The sequence below is a fragment of the Budorcas taxicolor genome, chromosome 1 (assembly GCF_023091745.1).
Source record: "Budorcas taxicolor isolate Tak-1 chromosome 1, Takin1.1, whole genome shotgun sequence".
In the NCBI taxonomy this organism is placed as follows: Eukaryota; Metazoa; Chordata; class Mammalia; order Artiodactyla; family Bovidae; genus Budorcas; species Budorcas taxicolor.
In genome coordinates this window covers 218,084,017-218,107,261 of record NC_068910.1, presented here as the reverse complement: position 1 = coordinate 218,107,261, position 23,245 = coordinate 218,084,017, and the positions used below count along the sequence as shown (strand labels likewise).

The 23,245-nt window shown below is 50.5% G+C and overlaps 1 protein-coding gene across 2 annotated transcripts in view; it reads right to left on the bottom strand.

Annotated features, from left to right (window-relative positions):
• Positions 1-23,245, bottom strand: part of PLCL2 (phospholipase C like 2) — a 211,828-nt gene that overhangs the window by 77,865 nt on the left and 110,718 nt on the right. For both annotated transcript variants that reach the window (XM_052643025.1, XM_052643033.1), the window contains exons 2-3: positions 10,996-13,482; positions 8,130-8,333 (exon numbers count right to left, since the gene is read on the bottom strand). In XM_052643025.1, the coding sequence (XP_052498985.1) occupies positions 8,130-8,333; positions 10,996-13,482 (2,691 nt within the window). The remainder of the gene's footprint in view (positions 1-8,129; positions 8,334-10,995; positions 13,483-23,245) is intronic.

Below are 23,245 nucleotides of genomic sequence, written 5' to 3'. Positions count from 1 at the left end.
GCACACGGGCTGGGCATCACAGGGCACCGGGAAACACTGCTGCTGAGGCGCTTCCGGGGCAGCGGCCAGCCCCTGCCAGCCTCCTTCCCCCGTCGCTCTCACTGAGTGTCTGGGGTCTGCGTGTGTGTGCTTAGGAACAGGCGTCCTTTGAAGGTTTCTGTGGAGACGCTGGAAACGAGAAAAGCGGACGAGAGACCCGGTCGTGCGATCACCAGCATCTGCTCCCAGTAAAGCGCCATCTTCTCGAGGCGTCTTGGTCTCTCTGCTCCCAGAGGCTGAGGGCAGCCTCTGCGTCTGATCTGATGGGACGGGGGACGCCATCCGCACGGCCAGCCTTTAAACATCTCCTTCCCTTCCCGCAGGCTGAAGTAGGTCAGCTGTACGGTTCTGATGATTCCAAAGAAACTGCTCCTGGAAGCGTCAGTGGCTAGACCTCCTCTTCTGAATTAAACTAGAGCCTCCGGGTTTCTGCTCTTGCTCCTGTAGCAGGGTATATCCACCTTTCCCCTAATCTTTCCCCCTACCCTCTTTTTAGCTCAGTCTTAGCCCAAGGCATAATGCTCTGTTTTTCCAGTTATAAAAATTGGGAGAGTTGACACCGCCAATTAAAAGATGCTTTTAATGTCAGGTTCTGTGGCAGAAGTGTGATAAAAGGGGCTACAGAGGAGAAGGGGATCAATGGGAACCTTATTACACATCATCTCTGCTTGGTCCAGATGGGCCGGCTCCATCGACCATGAAGTGTGATTTCTCTTCCCTGCGCCAGGCAGTGGCCAGACCAAATACAGGAAACCATATCAGCAACACAGCACAGCACGCTTGATGCTGGCTTGTCTGTGTAAGGACAAAACCCTGCACTGCACGTCTTTTATTTAAAGGACCTTGCTTTATCTAAGAAATATGCAAAGCCATGAGGTAGAAGGGACAATTATAACTTATGTAAAAATATTCACAGTGAGCAAACATGCTCTTAGACAAAGCAACTTGTTCTTTCTTTTTTTAAACACTAAAAAATTACTGTTCTCAACTGGATAAATGGATTCCCCAGAGAGTGCTCTCTTAATTAAGCATGAAGGCAACTAAAATCAGGATTTTTGTAGAGCTTTAAAAGATGGAAGCAAATTAACTTAAAACAGAAAGTGGAGACAAAGGAACTGCCTTGACAGGAATGAATTCATGGCTATCTCCGAGCAGATGGCGGCGGCTAGTCCACTGCTGAGCATCAACACCCGCGCTGTCTCTGACGGAGCCGGGCATCCTCTCCTCTCCGTTTTCCCCTTCTCTCCTCTCATTCCCCATGAATACATCGTCAGTTTAATGACAATGAAGCATATTGTAGAGTGCAGAAACATGGTAGCAAAATCAGGAAAAACACCTTGTGCTTTGAAAAATGTTTGCGTGATAAGGACACTTAACATGAACTTGGAGAAGGCAATGGCACCCCACTCCAGTACTCTTGCCTGGAAAATCCCATGGACGGAGGAGCCTGGAAGGCTGCAGTCCATGGGGTCACTGAGGGTCAGACACGACTGAGCGACTTCACTTTCACTTTTCATTTTCATGCACTGGAGAAGCAAATAGCAACCCACTCCAGTGTTCTTGCCTGGGGAATCCCAGGGACGGGGGAGCCTGGTGGGCTGCCGTCTCTGGGGTGGCACAGAGTCGGACACGACTGAAGTGACTTAGCCGCAACATGAGCTCCACCCTCTTAACCTGCTCGGTGGATAACACTCTCCTGCTGACTAGAGGCACGCATGGTACACAGGTCTTCAGTGAGGTGGCTTCGGAACTAAAGCTTCATGCCTGGTAATTAATAATGTCCCATTTCCCTCTCCTCGTAGGCCCTGATAATGACCATTTAGTCTCTGATTTTATGAACTTGACTACATTAGATGCCTCACATATGTGGAATCCTGCAGGGCTTGTCTTTTTGTATCCAGTTTATTTCCCTGAGAATACAGCCCTCAAAGACCAACTGAAAAAATTGTAAGAACTTTCTTTTTATGTAACTCTTCACAAAAATATGTAAACTTCCAATGTTTTCTGTTGAGGAAGAATGCTGACATCTTGGTCTCTATGTATTAGTACAGATCTCAATTTCTTTTTTTTTTAATTAAGCATAAAGTAGTTGGTAAATCTGAAACAAATAAGCAATAAGAGCTGGGGAGCTGAATCCGTACTTTCATCAACACTAAAGGGTAAACATCGTTTTGGCATAAAACAGTGATGAATGAAGTCACGTCGGTGGGAGGGGGAGGTGTCCTAAACCCTGGGAGGACCGTTCCAGGAGTGCTGGGTGTCACGGAGGACCCACGCGCTCACCAGAGTTTCTTACTCAGGTTACACAATCCTGATCTTCTTCAACCCAGCCTTTAAACCCACGAGAGAACACATTCAACCATGGTATGTAATTCTCAGCTGGTGATGCAGTCAAGTTCATTTACATAGGCTCTGAGTAAAATCTTTAGATTTTCTGTCTCTGAAGTAATAATATAAAAGATATACTTATCAGATTCCTTTGACTGGAACTTGATCTACTGAACACAGTCCTCCCTATTTTAAGCTCATCAAAGCTGCCTTTTAACACACACCAAGGGACTTCCCTAGGAGAAGGCAATGGCACCCCACTCCAGTCCTCCTGCCTGGAAAATCCCAGGGACAGAGGAGCCTGGTAGGCTGCAGTCCATGGGGTCGCTGAGGGTCAGACACCACTGAGCGACTTCACTTTCACTTTTCACTTTAATGCATTGGAGAAGGAAATGCCCACCCACTCCAGTGTTCTTGCCTGGAGAATCCCAGGGACGGAGGAGCCTGGTGGGCTGCCGTCTATGGGGCCGCACAGAGTCGGACACGACTGAAGCGACTTAGCAGCAGCAGCAGCAGCAAGGGACTTCCCTGGGGGTCGAGTGGTTAAGAATCTACCTTCCCATGCAAGGGACCTGGGTTCAGTTTCTGATTGGGGAACTAAGATCCCACATGCTGTGTGGCAACTAAGTCCATGTGCTGTGAGCCACAACGAGAGAGAAGCCCCAGTGGTGCAATCTGATAGCCAAAAATAAAATAAATAAATGCTAAAAAAAAAAAACCAAACCACCAAGGTACCCAAGAAGAATTGTTCCCCACCTTCATGGGGGAGCAAGAATCAGAAATAAGTTACCTGGGACTCCAAGAGCCCCCCCGAACCATTTCAGATCATGATTATTGGAGCTATTTGGGCTTTATGGGCAGACTCATCATTCACCTACAAACCGCACACAGAGCTCATTTTCCTGACCTGGACTATGGGGGATAAACTGGACAAAGAGGCTAGCTGGGCCCTAAAGCTGGTTCCAACGTTACCTCGATGCACCCCTGTGTTTCCATCTTCTCATCTGCACGATAAAGGCGGGTGACCTCTGAGCTCTCCCTCACCCAGCCCTCTCACAGCCCCAAAATCCTGACTCTGAGCATGACCCCTGATTGCTCAAAAATGTGCAGGAACTCCCCCGGCCCACACGTCAGTTTCCCAGGACACCTGCTTCCCATTCCTGAGCACGTTTCACTCTGTGATCCCGCCTGCAACAGTCTTCCTTCTTACTTTCACCTGCTGAAGTCTGACTCATTCATAAAGGTCAAGCTCAAAGGCCAATGTGAAGCCTTTCCAGGCCCTAAACTTTAAACTGACCTTTCTCTCTCATAAACATCCAAATAATTTATTTCAGTTCAGTTCAGTCACTCAGTCGTGTCCAACTCTCTGTGACCCCATGGACTGCAGCACACCAGGCCTCCCTGTCCATCACCAACTCCTGGAGCTGGCTGACACTCATGTCCATTGAGCCATCCAACCATCTCATCCTCTGTCGTCCCCTTCTCCTCCTGCCCTCAATCTTTCCCAGCATCAGGGTCTTCTCAAATGAACATCTTCAAAATCATTTACCTATTTTAAAATATCTAGCATCTCTCCTCTCACTATCTAGGGATACACGTCCTCTCTTCCACTAAGCTGTAACCTCTTCCAGGGAAGAAAATCCCCCTTGTTGTGACCACATGGCAGCTCCCACTCTCCGGACCAGCCCGTCTTTATTTCTAGCCCATCTGCCTGGTTTAAGAAGCTGTCTGAGCTTGACTTCTTCCTCTGCTCCCGAGCGACTTTGACACCCACCTTCCCGAGTGAGGTCCCAGCCTCGAACCTCGCCACCTCCAGGAGCCAAGGAGGATCTACAGATAGGCTGAGACAAACACGATCTGGACCATTCTGAGACTTGTCTGTTGGTGGGAATCGTAAGGGCCCTCAGGACACTCTGGGGCCCATGGGCAGGGTTATCACACTGCTGATTATCTAAACAGGGACACTTGTAAGGGTGAAAGGGAGGGCTGTTCACAATCTCGCTGGGGCCGGCGGTGTGCAGGCAGGCTCTGTGCCCCTTCCCGCCTCCACACTGCCCACAGGTGCACAGTCAGCCCCTTCCCTGCCTCTCCGATTTCACAGAGATGGGCACGTTTCAGCCACCCTAGTTCCCTCAATAGTTGACACACAGGAAAGGGACCACCATCTTGAGAGCATAAGCACATATTTGAGCCACCTAGGTGAGAGCACCAGCCCCCCCTCACTGGGGGCACCTCCAGGGTGAAGACGGGCAGTAATGCAGGGCTTTGCGGGGGAGGGGGGCACTGCCCACACGACACCTATGCTTGGCGTCTTCAAACTACAAAGGGAAGTCAGCAGAAGGAAAGAAGGTCTTACTTGGAGTCTTCAGACTATAAATGGGAAGTCAGCCAAATGAAACAGGATCTTATTTCCAAGGCTGATTTTGGGTTAAGCTCAATATAACATCACAAAAATAGAGGCTATCCAAGACCTTACTACATTTCCCATCAATATTTCCTCTATAATTTAGCTAGCTTTAATAAATTAACTGTGAGAAGGTGAGAAGTAATTAAGTCACCAATAAAGGGACTATGAAATATTACAAGAGCTATACTATTGCTGTAACAATGTGACAATTTTTAAATGCAAATTATAAAAATCTGAATTTAATTTCAAGTACTTTATGGCTTAGTTTATCAGGGGGAATTAAAAATAGAACAGGTCACTAAAGCTAGGGGTATAACACAGCCCAGATATTTAAACATTATGTAAGACTAATTTCACAACTTTAAAAATTCAAGCAAGCTAATTGTCTTATCATTTCTGCAACAACACAATTATAAAGTCACAAGCAAACTGGAATTACATAACAAGCATTATCATCCACCAGCCCAAGGAGAGGATAGGGTGGGGAAGCAAGGGGTACTGAGCGACTCCTGTGCCAAGTACCGCGGTGGGGGCTGTCTCAAGCTCACCAGGATCCCTCCTGCTCTGCCCCTAGCCCGGACCAGGTCCTGGTACCAACCCTCGCTCAGCTCTCACCTCCCTGGGGCATCACAGCCCACTCTCAGGGAGGTCCTGTTAAACAGGTTACCAGGAAGAAACGGTGCTCTGAGACCCATGAAACACCCAAGCGGGTGAGTCATCTTAGAGGCTGGTCAGCGACACAGATCTGCAAAACAGCTAAAGATCCTATTTGTGGCTTAAGGTTTAAAAGCATTTACAGATATCAGCTACTTCTGTTGGCTTCTCATAAAACTGACCAGGCAGCCTGAGTCGCGGCAAGGAAAGCTTCTTTAGACTTCATTTTTCCTATCTTTCCCTTTTCTCCTCAAAGTAATCTCAGCAGGAGCTTCTTATGTTTTTCCCTCCAGCTGCCATCCTAGCAGACAGGACAGCTCCCCCGTGTTCATGCCTGCGGCCGCTCCAGCACCCAGCATGGAGCGTCCCCCCCGACCCCCTGAGGTCTACAGACATCTCTGCCCCGCAGCCCTCCCGTCGGGGGTGACTGCCACTCCCTGCAGCGTGCCTGCAGGGTCCACTGTTCGGTCCTTATTTATCTGATGTCCCCGTGAGCTCTAAGCTGGAGAGAGCAGGAGATAGCAAGCATCGGCCTCAAACGCCACTTTTTCCCTTAAGCTAATGAACTGATGAGCTGTTCGAAACCCTGCATTCTTATTATTGGTGGGAATGTAAATTAGTACAGTTACTAGGGCAAACGGCAAGGAAGATCCTCAAAGAACGAAAAATAGAACTAGCATAGGATCCGGCAATTCCACTTCTCGGAACATATCCAAAGGAAATGAAAGTGCTAACTCAAAAAGATAGCTGCACCCCACGTTCTCAGCAGCATGGCTTACAACAGCCGAGACATGGATACAACCCAAGTGTCTATCAACAGATAACGGGGCTGTGAGACAGACACGTGTCTGCATACGCACGTATTATACATATAAATATTAGGCATAAAAAATGAAGCGGCCCTATCATCCGGGACAGCACAGACGGACCTTGGAGGCACGCGTGTAAATAAGTCAGAGAAAGACAAACGCTGTACGACCTCTCGTACACGTAGAGAGTAAGACAGAAACAAAAAGCCAAGCTGACGGCGAAAGAGATGGGGCTTGTGGTCACCAGAAGCGGAGAGCCGAGAAGCGAAGGAGACCAGTCAAGGGGCAGACGTTTCCAGCTGCAAGACAAAGACGTCCTGGGAATGAAACGCACAAGATGACTGATATGCAGGAAACTTGTCAAGAGGGAAAACTAAGAGCTCTCATCACAAGAAAAATGTTTTTCCCTTCTTCTTTATTTTTAAAATTATGTCTATTTGAGGAGACAGATGTTCGCTGAGCCCACTGTAACCATCTCACAACGTGTGTGAATCAAACCATCAGGCGGCACGCCTTAAACTTACACATGAAAGTCAATTATTTCTCAACAAAACTGGGGAAAGAAAAAAAAAAAAACTGCATTGTTCTGATTTGCACTTCCAAACCTTATGCACCTAAAGACGTCAGTGAATAAGGCCAAGTGGAGAAGCCCAAGAATAAAAATACTTCCCGAACTTTCGCTTTAGGAAATAGTACTCCATGGCAAGTCAGTGTGAGAAACAGGGCACACTACGCCCTTCAGCCTTTGGAAGGCCACTGCCAGCAAACAAAAGGCCCCATGTAGGCCCACAGAGACAACATCTGATTGATTTTACTCAAACTGGTATTTCCCTAAATTATTTCAACACGGAATCCTTTCTCCCTGGGGACACGTTAACATCCCACCAAGGCTCCTCAGCACACAGTGTGGGAAACGCTGATCGAAAGCCTTTTTTTTCTTTTCTTTAAATTGTATCAAGTCCTCTGAATTGCCACTTTCTGATCCACGTATGGAACAGCAAGCAAACATTTCTGTTAAACTTCACGAAGCCCCTCCCGATCCGTCTCAGACCACAGCAGCCTAAGGCAGAAGCAGCCTCGAGTCTTGTGGTCTGAACGCCCGCTTCGAGGGTGGAGGTGGGGTGGGTGAGGCCTGTGGCCTCTGAGCACAGGTGGCAGCCTCGCCCATCTGAGAGGGGAGCGTCCAACCCCACCCTCAACCCTGACCGCTGGCGCCAGCAGGGGTTCAGATAGCTGCAGCTCCAAAGGGCGGTGCTCACCCGCCAACGCCTCCCTCAGAGTTACAATCAATCAAAAAGGACAGCGAGAGCAGGATGAGATTAAGAAAATGCAAGACAGACCTCAAGTGCAAAAATGCAGCATTCTGGGTGTCCCGAGGATTCCTCACTGACGCTAAGCTGATTACCCATCATGGGCACCACGGGGTGGCTGCCGTCAGGAGGGAGGGCATTGCACGGTCCAGGCACGTGGTGGAGGCACCTGCCTCTGAGGGTATTTAAAAGGCATTTTAGAAAAAAACTAACTTTCTCACCTCTGCCAGTTTGAAAAATGAAAACAAAATATGGGTGAATCAATGGCTGGCTGCAGGGAAAGATTAAAAAAAAAATCCTTACTCTGTGTCGAAAATCGTGTATGCTTTAGAAAGCAATTCAGATGTATTCCTAAAAAGCTGACTACTATTTGATGCAATGGAGGCACATGTCTTGAGTCCTGCTTTCTAGAACAGCAACAACGAAACACTAAAGTCTTTCAAATGCAGCAAGGTCTGGGGAGTCACGCTTCCAGCACAGATAAAGCAAAGCCCTCAGCCAGAGCTCCTGAGCACATCAAGGGTACTGGCCCGAGACGCCTCTCTCCCCCGGGGCACGCTGAAAGTGGGAAGAGCCACTCACCATGTCGTAAGTCGTCACGATCTTCTTCAGAACCTCAGGCACGATCCCCTGCAACTCCATGGTGGGGTACTGCTCGCTGAGGTTCAGGACCACCAGGGGCGTGTTATCAGGTCCCAGGAAGCGGGGAGACACCGCCAGCATGCACTGCATGAGGTTGGCCACGGAGGAGAGGCCGCACAGCTCCTTGAAGGACACCACTGCATTCTGCTCAGTGGGAAGAAAGAAGGCGCTCTGTAATGCAGCAGGGGCTGAGTTTCCCAAGGATGCTGTACTCGACGCACCTGGTTATCCTGGGGCTGCCTGGCGCAATGGTTAGTGTCAGTGTTACGACAGACATGGTTAATGATTATTTTATCCTGGGGAAAAAGGGCTATTTTCCCAAGTAAACGTAGTCATAGACATTTGTAACACCAATTTATCCAAAGGGCAGAAAAGGCAAACAAATCAAATTCTTTTGAAGGGCAAAGCCACTTTTCAGATCAAAGTTCACAGCAGTGCAAACACTGATATGCAATTACAAGAAAACAAACCAAAAAAAATGGCTTCTGCTCTCAAAGAGATGAGAAAAAAATGGAATCAGGCTTCAAGTAAGTATCAAGTAGGCCAGCCATCCAAAAAGGAGAGGAGCATCTGGCAGGTAGGAACCCGAGTCCCTCTCAGCTGTTTACACCCGCTGGTTCCAAAGCTAGAGGAACCTGGGGGAAGCTGCAGCTTCGGGCGGGAAACCCGGGGACTACAGCCTGCCCTGCCCATCGCCCCGTCTCCGGGGGTCCCACTGCTCCTCCTGCGTTCCACGTCCTTTATTTCTAATCACTAGCGGAAGCCGTGAGCAGGCGTTTGAGTGCCGTTTGGAGGCACGTGCGTTACACGTGGCCCCATCTGACCCTCCACCACCATGCTGGGCCCGCGGGGACCGAGCATCGGCTGTGGCCTCTTGTCCGTATGGGGTCACACGGCCGGCAGGGGAGGGGGTCAGGCTGGTACCTGAAGTCGGCTCAGGACGAGGCCAACACTCTCGACCCTGCGCTGCCGCAACAGGGACATTCTAACCGAAACACGGGAGATCCAGGCGCGCCTGGGTCCCAACCTGGGCTGAGGATGGCACCTAGGCGGCAGGGGTCCAAGCCCCCCAGACCTGTGCCTTCTGCGCTCAAACACCCCAGTCCTTGGAGATGAGCAGCACGTTGGTTTGAAATGGGAACGTTTGATTGATGCTACTTTAAATATGATCATCAAGCTGAGCATCCCGGATGCCTGGGAGCGCTGGGGGCCCCTCAGAGCCCCCTGACTTCTTCTCCACCTGCCGTCACCCTGGTCATTTCGTCTCCCGCTCCCCACCCGCTGCCCCTTCCCAATGCCCACCCCCCCAAACCACAGGCACCTGCGGGGTCCTGTCCACCCAGGCGCCACGGCCCAGGCACAGCGCCAACTGCACACAGCACACGCACAGTGCAGACACACGCAGCCCCCGAAGGGCGACGCGCAGCTTCTCGTACACGCCGGCGTGCCTGCAGCCTGCTCGGGGCTGAGTCCGAGACCACGGCAGCCTCGGGAGCTGAAGTCCCTGACCACGGCAGCCTCGGAGACGGGTGAGGGGGGCAGCTGTCCGTGTTCCCATCATGCTTTGCTTTGAGACAAACGATACCATTTCTCCGCTGCGGGAAGCTCTGTTAGTTTTCCTTGCTGCTGGCATTCTGCTCCTAATGGTCAGACATGTACACGTGTGTCTTCACACACATGTGTCTCTGGGATGGACACACAGGCTGGGGCTGATGTGTGTGTGTCTGTGTGTGGGGGCTGGTGTGTGTGTGTGTGTGTGTGTGCGGGGGCTAGTGTGTGTATGTGTGTGTGTGCTGGGGTTGGGGTGTGTGTTTCTGTGTGTGGGCTGGTGTGTGTGTCTCTGTGTGTGTGTATGCTGGGTTGGGGTATGTGTGTCTGTGTGCGGGGGCTGGTGTGTCTGTGTGTGTCTGTGTGTGTGTGTGTGTGTGCTGGGGTTGGGGTGTGTGTGTGTGTGTGCTGGGGTTGGGGTGTGTGTGTCTGTGTGTGGGGGCTGGTGTGTATGTGTATGTGTGTGTCTGTGTGTGGGGGCTGGTGTGTATGTGTATGTGTGTGTATGTGTGTGTCTGGTGTGTGTGTGTCTGTGTGCTGGGGTTGGGGTGTGTGTGTGTGCACGCGCAGGGGCTGGTGTGGGTGTGTGTGGGTGTGTGTGGGAGGGGGCTGGTGTGTGTGTGTGGCAGGCAGCCTCACGCCTTGTTCTCATCACTGGCAGCCCCCATATCCTGCTAGACACGTGGACAATACTTACATACATAATCCTGACTGACTGCTTGCAGCTGCTATATGGTTCAGAGGTGGTTACTATCTTAGATGTCTAATACATATAGGCATCATGTGTCTCTTACTCAAACAACTAGACTGCTGGGCTCCAGAGTCAAGTGCAGGCTCAACACTCAGACACTGGCTGTTTACAGCCTTGCCATTCCCGCAGCAGGATCGCCCGGCAAGAAAGGGCAGGGCGTGTCCTTTCATGTCGACAGGCTGTCCGTGCACTCCAGCTCAGGAGTGCCCAGAAATAGGAGAGATTCCCACCTGCGCTTTTAGGAAAAGTGTTCCTTAGGGGCTACCAGGGACCAGAGCCTTCTATGGGCTCAGAAACAAGGCCGGCTCATTCCCAAGTGTCATCAACGTGTTGAAGGCCCAACTGCCCTTTTGGAAATTTACATGATGGGAAAAAAAAAAAACATCAGTGGGTGAGCATTCTCACAAGTAACTGGAATTCACAAAGTACTTTCGATCAGATACACAGCTGTTCGCCGAAACCCTCTAGCAGCCTCCTGAGCCTCCGCGGAGGCGGGCCCCGGCCTACCTGCATGTTCTCCCTGAGATCCGTGGCATCCCGGATCGGGGGCTGGGCGTTCTTGAAGACCTCGTCCACAGTTTTGATCCACAGCGTCCTCAGGGACGCGTACTCCCTGGACTTCTTCCCCTTCCGCACCGAGAGGCCCCTCTTGTGGGGCTTGCCGCCCCCTCTCCGGTTGGTGATGGCCACGTGCACGAACAGGGACGCATGCGCCAAGACCTCGCCAGTCAGCGACTGCAGCTGCACGTGGCGGTAGCCCGTCTGCAGGCACTCGAAGGGGATGGTGTACTGGCCGATGAACTCGTCGCCGATGTAGTCGTCGTCCAAGACCACGAAGCGCACCATGGCCAGCTCGGGCAGGTTGACCTGGAACTCGAAGCTCTCGTCGAAGATGGGCGCGTCCCCGTTCTGGTGCACGGTCCTCGTCCTCTGCTCGGCGCAGTCGGCAGGGATGCCGTGGATCTCCACATACACGTACGGGTCCACCACGTCGCCCTTGGCGCCCGAGCCTTTGGGCTTGGGGAAGTTCTGCCCGCTGATGACCTTGATGTGGAGCAGCTGCGGGGAGACCCCCGGCACCGAGTCCTTAGTGTTGGCGCTGAAGAAGGAGACTTCCTCCCGCATGATGGCTGGCCGCAGCACATAGCCACAGTTCCCGTTCTGCCGGAACCAGCCCACGTTCAGGTCCATCATCAGCCCGGGGGTCTGGAAGTTCATGGCCACGATCTGACAGCCGCACTTCCAAAAATCCTGTGGGTTCATGTTGCTGGAGTCAATCCTCATCGGACTGGGAAAGACCCGGGCCAGAAAGCGCTTATTGTAATTGACGAAGTCCCCGGGGTTCTCGTTGGCGTACTTGCTGGCCAGCACTTCGTTGAAGGAGCAGACCTCCCAGTACTTCTGAGCCTGGAAGGACACCTGGAACTCCTTGAACTGCACGGACTTGCAGATGCTCACCAGCTCCGACAGCTCTTTGCAGAGCTGGAAGCGCTTGGCAGGCAAGTGGTTGGGCAGCTCTGTGCTCTCCTTGCCCATCCTCTGGGACATCTCCGCCCCCTCATCCTCGTCGGTGACATCGCCCTCGACCCCGGAACAGCTGGAGGACAGCTTCTTCGCCTTGACAAGGATCTTCCCTTTCAGGACGTCTGGGGACGGCAAGTACGATTCCTCCACGTTAGGTGACGTCGTGTACAGCTTGTCCCCTAAGATCTTCTTCATGTGCCGCACCATGACCTTCTGCTGCTTGATGGAGCAGTGATTTTCCAAACACAGGATGAGCGGGTACTCGGAAGCAAAGAAGGCAAACTTGTTAATGATGTCGATGACGCTGCGGAAGACAATCTGAGAGGTCATGGTGTGGCCCGTGTAAATCACAGGCTCGTTATCCGGCCCGTCCCAGACGTCCAACTCCACGCTCCGGCAACCCATTTTAAGAGCTCGGATGTACCCTGTGATATCAGAGGGGCCTCGGAACTGATCCTCGATCAGGTATGTGTTGTGAGATGAATTTATAAAGTAATGAGACAGAGGCTGCTTCATGTCCTGACAGACCTTCTTATGCTCTGGATCAAATATGTAACAGTCAGGTGACATAAGGTAGTTGGTGAACCCGTCTATGGACAGCCAGCCCTTCTCCTGACCCTCTTTGGATGGCTCGTACTTATGGATAATCTCCAGGCTTATTTCCTCATTTATGTGCGCCACACCCTGCTCTGCCTCCAGAAACATCATCAGGTCCTTGGTATCAAGGAATTCTTTATTGCTTGAGAACTGAACTAAAAGGAAATAAATTTCAGGTCTAGTACAAAGCTCATGGAAAACCTCAACAAACTCCTCCTTTGTGACGTCAGTACCAGTTTTGTCCTTGGATTTATGCAGTTCTTTGAACTTAAGCTCGATTTTGCTTGTTTTTAAGCCAGGATTGAGGTTCCTGATACACTGCACAGCACTGCATAGAGTTATATGTCCCAGGTCACCCACATCAATTTCACTAAACACCTGTGCGACCCAAGAAGTCCTCATGTTGTCCTGGCTACTCTCTAGCATGTCAAGGGTATGTTTTCCGTAAGAGATTAAGTACCGCAGTCCCGTGACCCAGATGTTTGCAACGTCTGCAGAGTTGGCAACCAGATCGAGCGACTCATAATTCTCTCCGTAGATGACTGAGAACGCACAGTCTTCGGATATCTGGTCGGAAACACCGTTGCTGCGGAATATGTCTGTATTTTTCCCCGTTCTCACTTCCTTGATGGACTTAATGTCAATCTTGGCTTTCTCAGAATCCTTCTTGGATGGTTCCCACCTCAGGCTCTGCATGTCGGCGTCCAGCAAGAAATACCTGTGGTAAACCCTAGAGTTGGAGCGGACCTTTTTGAGCTCGGAGCCCTCCACCATGGCACTAATGCAGTCGCTTGCACTGCTGATCTTCTTCTCTGTGGGCATGCTGCTGAAGGAGACGGTCTTCTTCCGCTCCCGTTTCTGTTTAGTACCATCCTAGGAGAGAAAAACCGCAGTGGATTAGAAGAGCACAAACGTAAGCTTCTGTGTTCAAGACTAGGAACAGAAATTTAATTTCCTTGGGAGAAAACTCATACTCTTAGGATTTCCTAGTGTATGTCCTGAAATGCATGGCGCTCATTCACTTCTGAAGCTTAGAAGTGGCCTCTGTGTTTACAGCCTAATGCTGCTGCTGCTGCTGCTGCTAAGTCATGTCAGTCGTGTCCGACTCTGCGCAACCCCATAGACGGCAGCCCACCAGGCTCCCCCGTCCTTGGGATTCTCCAGGCAAGAACACTGGAGTGGGGTGCCATTGCCTTCTCCATTACAGCCTAATACAGACAGGTAAAAAAATCATTATGGAATAATTGCAATCCATAAATGTCAAGAGACACGATTTAAAAGCAAAACACAATAAAAGCTGGCATACAGAACTGGCCACATGGTTTGCAGGGCTCAGAGGAAAAATGACCAAGCAGGACTCGGTGTTCAGAAATTTGAGTTTAAGAAGGCTGTAGAAGGGCATTAAGACCCCTGCAGGGCCTGCGTCACACATGGGTCACACACCCACTCAGCAGGCCCTGCTGGATACCCTTCTCCTAACCAGGCTTCTCAAAAGGGTGTCACTAGACCACTTTCCTCAGAATTCCCATGGAATCAGCTCTCCAAGGGGTGATGCCCCGGCATTTACAGTTTAGGCATCGGTCTAGGGAATAGGAATGTACTGTAAAGCTTAAAACCGCTCCCTAACCACGTGGACTCACTGAGCTGTCTGGGCTGCGTCTGGAAAACTCGGCATGAGCCATTAAATTGTGTGTTACATGAGTAGACCCTGGAATTCCAGCAGCAATTCCTGGCTCTTCAGAGTCTCATATTAGATTAGTCACGCTCCTAAATACTTCAAATAGATATGGTTTTACTTCTGCCATTATTTTAAGTCTGGGTGGGAGCCACAGACTTCGGGTGGCGGCGCTTCTAAAATTCTGGAGTTCGATTAAAGCCTGCTCCCGTGCGCCAGATGAGAGATTAGAACAAGTCTCCTAATAGTAACAGACTGTTAACACTACCAGGAGAAGGCGGTGGCACCCACTCCAGTACTCCTGCCTGGAAAATCCCACGGACAGAGGAGCCTGGTGGGCTGCAGTCCATGGGGTCGCTGAGAGTCGGACACGATTGAGCGACTTCACTTTCACTTTTCACTTTCATGCACTGGAGAAGCAAATGGCAACCCACTCCAGTTTTCTTGCCTGGAGAATCCCAGGGACGGGGGAGCCTGGTGGGCTGCCGTCTATGGGGTCACACAAGAGTCGGACACGACTGAAGCGACTCAGCAGCAGCAGCAGCACTACCAAGTGAGAACGTCAGGCAGCACCGGACGTCTAAGGCGCTCTGCATTGTTCCTCAGCTTCCCTGCATAATGTCATGGGTGTCCACCATGAGGAGCTGACGCCGCATCTACGTATGTATTTAAGTTCTTTCCCTGTACAGACGTCTTTATTATTGTATTTTTAAAAAATGCCCAAATGACCTCGCTACACCTTTCACAGTTTAAACCTAAAACTTGACACTGCCTCGCAGGAGGTATATGAAATTAGTGATCAATTTTCAGTAAGTCATTATATTCATAAATAAGAAACAGAGAGAAAGATTGGGATTATATGACTTTCACAGCAATAAAGTAAAGAGCATGCAAAATCTCATACAAAGGCATTCTAACCTTCCTGCTCTGGAGAGAATCTATTTTGAATAAAACCTCTACATTTTGAAAAGTGATTAAGCTATTTGTTAGGTCTGAAATTTAAAACCACTTTTAGTTTTCAAATACCTATACTTCCAAAAGCAATTTGCAGAGGTAATTAAACTTTAAATCACAAAGGTATCGTTTCCCTCAAAGTTTCCGAATGAACCTGAGAGGCTTTTGTGATCTGAACGCCAAGATAAAATAGAAAGGCTGGATGGCCGAGTATTTCTTTACAGTTGTATCCTCAGAACAATAAAGTGCAGAAGACAGTAAAACTGCAGTGATGGTATCCATAAGACACGCTGTACTATAGCTGTTCCAATCCCTTAAATTTAGATTGTATTCTATTTAAGCAAGTTGGCATGAAATTAAGGTTATAACCAGCCATGCATAAGGGCATGAAACAAATGCATGAGTTTCAGAGTGAGGGTTGTCTTTACCTTCAACAACACACTTTCATAAGGACGACATGCTAATTAAGTAGCTTTATAATTTTTATAAATTATATCTCAAAGCTGCCATTAGTAAAAAGGAATCACAAAGCTAAATGGAGGTACTGACCCACTTATTCACTGAAATATGTATACAGCATTTTCTCAGCATTGTAATCATTTATTCTGTCATTCTCAACATATTGCTTAACACTGGACCACCACTTTCTAATTTATTACAACAACATATTTGGAACCTCTTTGCTATTCAGATGGAAAAGGCAAGTTTCAAAGCAGGCTAGTAACGCCCGCACGTGCTTGCCCGCCCCCGCGTGCTTGCCCGCCCCCGCGTGCTTGCCCGCCCACATCCACGCGACAAGCAGCGGCTTCAGCTGCATCTTCGTGGCGGCAGAAACACAACCCTGCTCCTCACAGGCTCCGCTGGGTGACTTTAAGGCCCTGACCCCGCCACAGGCACGTGAGGGCCCCGAGTCCAGGCTGAGGCAGAGACAGCGCGGGCTGCCCTAAGCAGAGGCCGCACTTCCCTCCTCCAGACCAGAACCACCCCTGTTCTCTGCACAGCACCCGGAGGCTGTCTCTCCCTCCCCACTGGCGGACAAAGCTATGAGAAAGCATCGCAGGAGAAGGGTGCGTGCCTAGAGACGGACGACGGGGGAGCTGGCCCTCATCCCGGGCGGGACCAGGACCCCTGGCCGGAAGCGGCGGCAGGACATGAGCCGGGCCCCGGGGCCCCGAGGAAGGAAGGGCGTGCACGCGGAGGGGCAGACCCGGGCCCCGCCGGCCGCGTCTGCCCCAGAACCTTGTCTGCGGGAGTGCTCCGTGCCTGCCAGTGCTCGCGATTGCTCTGTCCACGTTCTGTTTCCTCCTGCTCCGGAGACTCTGCCTTTCTAAGAACGAGCCCGTGTCTTCCAGCTCGGCCGCTTTTTTGGGATAGAGCTGCTTGTAGTAGTCTCTTAGGACCTCTGTATTTCTGCGGGGTCAGTTGTAATCTCCTTGTTTCATTTCCAGTTTTATTGATTTGAGCCCTTTCCGTTTTTTTCGCGATGAGTCTGGCTATAGGTTTATCAATTTTGTTTATCTTTTCTAAGAAGCAGCTTGTAGTCTCTGATCTTCGCTACTGTCTTCCTTGCCTCTATTGTCCCAGAATCTTGGTCCCACTTGTATTTATTTCCACTGTTTTTCACTTTTAGCAGAGATCATGTGCCTCAGCTAAGCAGCTCGTCTGCAGCAGAATCGGAATCTATTTTCTATGTTGCCTCTGAATGTTGCTGCTGCTGCTGCTAAATCGCTTCAGTCGTGTCCGATTCTGTGCGACCCCATAGAAGGCAGCCCATCAGGCTCCTCCGTCCCTGGGATTCTCCAGGCAAGACTACTGGAGTGGGTTGAGCTCAAATTTAAAATTAAAAAGTGATGAAAGTCTATGTGCTACACCTACAGTTCCTTAACTAAAGGAAAACTAAACTCATACAACTTAGGCGCACTAACTCTCCTAACATCAGAGTAAGAAGACATGCTTTTCTGCTGAGATGGAGATGCCTCCAAATACTTTTAAAAATAGTACAGGTGACGCTTCAGAACTGGCTCTGAATGTTGTAAGCATGCGTCAGCTGAGCTTCTGGCAGGTGAGAACCACAGCCTGTAAATAACCTTGGGCCACTGGTGCATCCCTGCTGCTCCATCAGCACTTTTCACTCCAAGAGAAGGAACACAAACGTGAGGTCTCGTGTGGAAGAAAGCCAGCTACCGAAAGAACCCGCCTCCGCGCCAACCCTGAAATTCTCAATTCTCGATACTGGATCACAGAATTCTGAGTGGGACAGAAGCTGAAAGATTCATCTATACATTTAACCCACACGTATCGAGAATAACACTTTAGGACCAGGAGTAATTTTGTGAAAGCAGTGAGCTAGAAAGAGGCAATAAGCAAGCTCTTCCGCACCACAGCAAGCTCAGGAGGAATGAAAACCTTCATAGAATTTATGTCTAACATTATAAAGGGAAGTGGCCACACAGAGCCCAGTGGAAAAACATACCTGCTTCTAACAAGACTGCCTACTTTATGTAACAGAGGCTTGTCACTACCTTTTCGCCTCTAAAATGAGTGCTGACGGGGTATTTTGGAGGGCACAGTCCAGTCCGTAATGGGGGTGGGCGGTTTCAAACACTCTCATCCTGGAGTGAGGAGACAGACACACAGGCCTCACTCTCTTGCAGGCTCCAAGGGGCTCGGTTTCAACACAACCACCAAGGCGCCTCCTGGAGAAGGGGACACCTACCCAAGGAGCCGCAGCCTGGCCTCAAGGACCAGGAGCTGCTGTCCGGTTGGGAGGGACAGGCCTCCCGAGTCCCAAGGCCTTCCTCTTATATGTCCCTTCTTTGTTCCTTTCAAAATTACTGATGTATTTGGGTGTGGCAGGGCTCAGCAGTGGCCCGCGGGGTCTTCCTTGTACCAGGCAGGATCTGCAGAGCACGGACCCCCATTCGTGGCGGGGCTCAGCCGTGGCCCGTGGGGTCTTCCTTGTATCAGGCAAGATCTTTCGCTGCAGAGCACAGACCCCCAGTCGTGGTGGGGCTCAGCGGTGGCCCACGGGGTCTTCCTTGTATCAGCAGGATCTGCAGAGCACGGACCCCCAGTCGTGGCGGGGCTCAGCCATGGCCCGCAGGGCCTTCCTTGAATCAGGCAGGATCTTTCGCTGCAGAGCACGGACCCCCAGTCGTGGCGGGGCTCCAGCCGTGGCCCACAGGGTCTTCCTTATGCCAGGCAGGATCTGCAGAGCATGGACCCTCAGTCGTGGCAGGGCTCAGCCGTGGCCCGCGGGGTCTTCCTTGAATTAGGCAGGATCTTTCGCTGCAGAGCACGGATCCCTAGTCATGGTGGGGCTCAGAGCTGGCCCGCGGGGTCTTCCTTGTACCAGGCAGGATCTGCACAGCACGGACCCCAGTCATGGCGGGGCTCAGCGCTGGCCCGCAGGCTCCACAGTGCCTGGGCGTCAGCACCTGCAGCACGTGGGATCCCCCCTAGACCTGTGTGCAGCCCAGCTGCTCCACAGCATGTGGGATTCCCACCCCCCAGCCCAGGATCGAGCCTGTGTCCCCTGCATTGCAAGGCAGGTTCTCAACCACTGGACCACCAGGGAGGTCGCCCTCCTGTATTTCTAGCTGATTTCTTTCCATTTTCTGTTTGATTGCCAGAGACAGTGAAAGTCACTCAGTCGTGTCCAACTCCTTTCGACCCCATGGACTATACTGGCCATGGAATTCTCCAGGTCAGAATACTGGAGTGGGTAGCCTTTCCCTTCTCCAGGGGATCTTCCCAACCCAGGGATTGAGCCCACGTCTCCCACATTGCAGGCAGATTCTTTACCAGATGAACCAGCAGGAAAGGCCAAGAACACTGGAGTGGGTAGCCTATCCCTTCTCCAGGGGACTTTCCCCACCCAGGGATGGAACCCCGGTCTCCTGCATCACAGGCGGATTCTTTACCAGCGGAGCTATCAGGGAGTGTCTCAGTAAACACTGTGAGAAAATGACGAATCAACATCGAGATTCATACACCGGGAGAAGGAGCGGTGGTTCTTGTGGTGGGGGTGGGGCTCTGACAGAACGGGGGTGGGGCCTGTGGACGGAGCAGCGTTTACCCTTCTGGTTTGTGTGAGTTCAGTTATTTAATCTGATTTGTAAGTAACATTAGACAAGAGTATGAGATCTTTATGTTTATTGGAGGGAGTCTGGGAATTAAAGAGAGTTTAGAAACACTGAGTTAGAGAAACATCTATCTTTAACAAAACAAAACACCCCAGAAGCAACTTGCAGCCCCATAAGAAGGCACAGCAAGGCCTGACCTTTCTGTAGCTCAGTAACGATAGCTCTGAGTTGAAGGAATACGTCATGCCGGGCACATCAGGGTTACCTTGCAAGGTTTTCTCATACATCTTAAAAACTTTGATGTGCTCTCCAAGATGAGCAAAAAGGAAAAAAAAAGCAAAGATCTGGAGCAAAACCGGTCACTCTGAAGGTCATTTCACCGCGTCAGATGAATCGACAAAGAACAAAATGACCTGAAGGAAAGCGAGGTATGGCCGACAGCTGCCTCCCGCTCGCACGGAGGGGCCCTTCGCTGTGAGCGACAGAAAGCTGCTCAGCCGAGGACGCACCCTTCACCGACCTGCTGACGGCTTGGGAGCCGGCGGGTGTCGGGAGAGTCCCCGTGGCAGACGGATCCAGCTCCGACGGCGGCTTCTGATCCAGAAAGCCTAAAGGGAACATGTTCCCACTTGGCAAGAAACAAACCAGGCTGTCAACAAGGTCACCACCTTTCTTATGCCCATCAGAGAACCGTGGTCACGAGGGACCTGAACGCCGAAGAGCGGAAGCCCCTCCGAGGACAGGAAAGACACAGACACTGTCATGTCACAGTTTGCAGAGCGCAGGAGGAAGGGGGGCCATCACAGAAGCGCATACGAGAGATCACTTACAATTGTAAGGAAACCCTGAAGGCTGCTCACTGCATCAGCTTGGGTAACTGGGAGCCACACACACAGGGCGAGATGGCACTCCCAGGGAAGCCTCGTGGGCTGCTCCCGAGGAAGACAGGGGCAGAGCGGGAGGGAGCCCCCCTGCTAGGGCCCAGGAATGCAGCAGGTGAAGGGTCACTATGGAACCTGACCACTCCCCCAGCCCCGCTCCCACCCAGAAGCAAAAGCCTTAAGCCTAAGCTACAATGGAAACTGCGGCAAGCCTGCTTTCCCCTGGGCCACTCGGGGAAAGGCAGAAGCAAAATCCGTCTACTTCTGCGGGCTCGCGGGCCAAGACCTACCACCCCTCAGACTGGGAAGCCTGCACCAATAATGCAGAACTCTGCCACCACCAGCGGAAGGGGGAACGGCGCCACGGACACAGCGGACCCTGGTGACTCGGGGAGCAGGACGGGGTGCCCAAGGGTCCCAGCCCTGAAGCCCAGCTGCACACGGCTTCCTAAGACTGAAACTAGACCGGGGGGCTGAGAACCCCCTTGAGTCCGGAAGAAGCCAAGCACCACGTGGCAAGCGGTGTACGCTGGGGCAGGGGCAAGACCGTGGAGAGAGACCTCTTTCTGACGCAGGCGCTGCAGCTGGAAGCCCATGGCAGAGCAGGAGCCTCGCGTGACCCCCCTGGACCCCAGTCCCCGCCTAGACACAAGGCCGTGGTGGCATGGTCCGCAGGTAGGGGACTTTGGAGGAGTGGGACTCTCAAGGTAACAATGGCAACTTAAAACACAAGCCCAGATCAGTTATTGACCAGAGTGACTCAACTTCCCCAAACAAGAAAGACCTAGAAGAAGAAGAGGCACGTTCATTTCTGAGCATAAATAGTATTTACCTCGGTCTCCATTAAACATGATGTTTAGCGTTCAATAAAAATTAGACCACACACACACACACACACACACAAGGTAAGGAAAAAATCCACTGTTAAGAGACAAAGCAATGAGCAGTCAGACTCAGAGGGAACCCAGACCCTTCAGACGGGGACTCTAAGACAACTCGTATTAATATACAAAGGAATGGGGGGTAGACAATGTTCAGGAGCCTTTCATGAAAATGGGCTATTTCAGCAGAAAGATGGAAACTATAAAAACGAGTTCAATGGAAATGCTATTTAAAACCTCTAAATATCAGAGCTGATGAATTCCTTTGATAGGCTTATAAGCACACTGAACATAGCCAAGGAAAGAGTCAGTGAACTTGAAAAGGTGTCAATAGAAATTGTCCAAAATAAAACACAAAGAGATTTTAAAAGTAGAAAATGTAAAACAGCATCCCAGAGTTGTTGTAGAACATATGTGAAAACTGAGTCCCAGCAGGATAAGAGAGACACAGCATGAGAAGAAAGAATGTCCCAGAATTTCCCAAAATTAGATCCGAGAAACTCAAGCACGATGGCACACACACGCACTCCTGGACTTACCGTACTGGAGTCAACCTGCTGAAAAATACCTACAAAGAGAAAAGTTTAAGGTGGCCAGAGTGAAAAAGAACGTGAAACATGGAGGAATGGAGGTAAGCACTACAGCTCAAGCGGATTCCAGGTGATCCACTCACATCTAGCCACAGGCTGCCTACAGGATCCTGTTTGCAGATGTGCCACGTGCAGTGAATGCTGATGAGAAACGCGATTCTCTTTTAAAGGGTCGTAGTCCCTGAATTTCCCTCTAATTCCCCAGATGAAGGTGTCCCTAACGAAAATGTAGGTCTGTGAGGAGTCACAGGTGAGTTTCAGAGGCTGCACAAAACTGACTGGATTCTGAAAGTAATTTGCAAACCCATCTCACTTCTTCTAAGAAGTTTAGAATCTTGGCTTTATTAACATAAATTTTAGAAGATAAAGATTTATCCTTTCGTAAGAAAGAATGTCAACCTTAAATGTTAAAGGCAAAGGATAAAAGGTTTTACAGGATTGTAAAGGTAATTTTAAGGTTATCCAAAAGAGAAATGGCGGACTAAGAGACAGGAAAGAGAGAACGACACCATTTACGCAGATCAGTAATGGACTGTCGCTAACAAAAACAGCAAAGTCAACCAATCGCAAAAGAGCTCTTATTTATAGCTGTGAAATGGTCTCTATTCCAAGGAAGAACAAAGTAATCCAGCAGTCTATGGACTTTCTAGCTTAGGAATTACCCATGGAAATGCGATGAGTCACAAGATGTGAGCTGGCATTACATGCTCTGCACCCCTCAGATTTCCCACCTGTCAAACAGGGATTAAAAAACGCCTGCCGCCCACGTGCTACTTACAGTCCCTGCTTCATAGGGCTGTTACAATGATGAGATGAGGTCATACTGGGAAAGCTCTCTAAACACTGCCTGAACTTTTATATACTCTGTGTTAGACCCTGCTGAGCTGCAAGGAGATCCAACCAGTCCATCTTCAAGGAAATCAGTCCTGAATATTCACTGGAAGGACTGATGCTGAAGCTGAAACTCCAATACTTTGGCCAGCTGATGTGAAGAACTGACTCACTGGAAAAGACCCTAGTGCTGGGAAAGACTGAAGGTGGGAGGAGGAAGCGGACGACAGAGGATGAGATGATTAGACGGCATCACTGATGTGACGGACATGAGTTTGAGTCAACTCCAGGAATTGGTGATGGACAAGGAGGCCTGGCGTGCTGCAGTCAATGGGGTCACAAAGAGTTGGACATGACTGAGCGACTGAACTGAACTGAATAAATACATTTCAGGCTGAAAGAACTTCTTCACGAAAGAAGAATAAAAAGAAACACTGTCACAAATGTGCCGCTGCAGTACTCACACCACCTAGGGATTGTGGAGCGTTGGCCCCATCCCAGAAGAATCAGGGTGCACAGCACCGTCTCTGGGCCTCAACTGAAGCCACTACTGAATGCTACCCCACAACTTCCCAGCATAACCGAATGGATGCGACGCACAAGATACCTCGAGAACCTGTCAAAGTAGCCAAACACCCTCTCAAAATGAAGCTTCAGAAGGCTGCATTCTCCTCGTCCAGAAAGAACAAAGAAATAAGCCCCTTCTTAAAAGTAACCTGTTAATTTTAAATCCCATCAA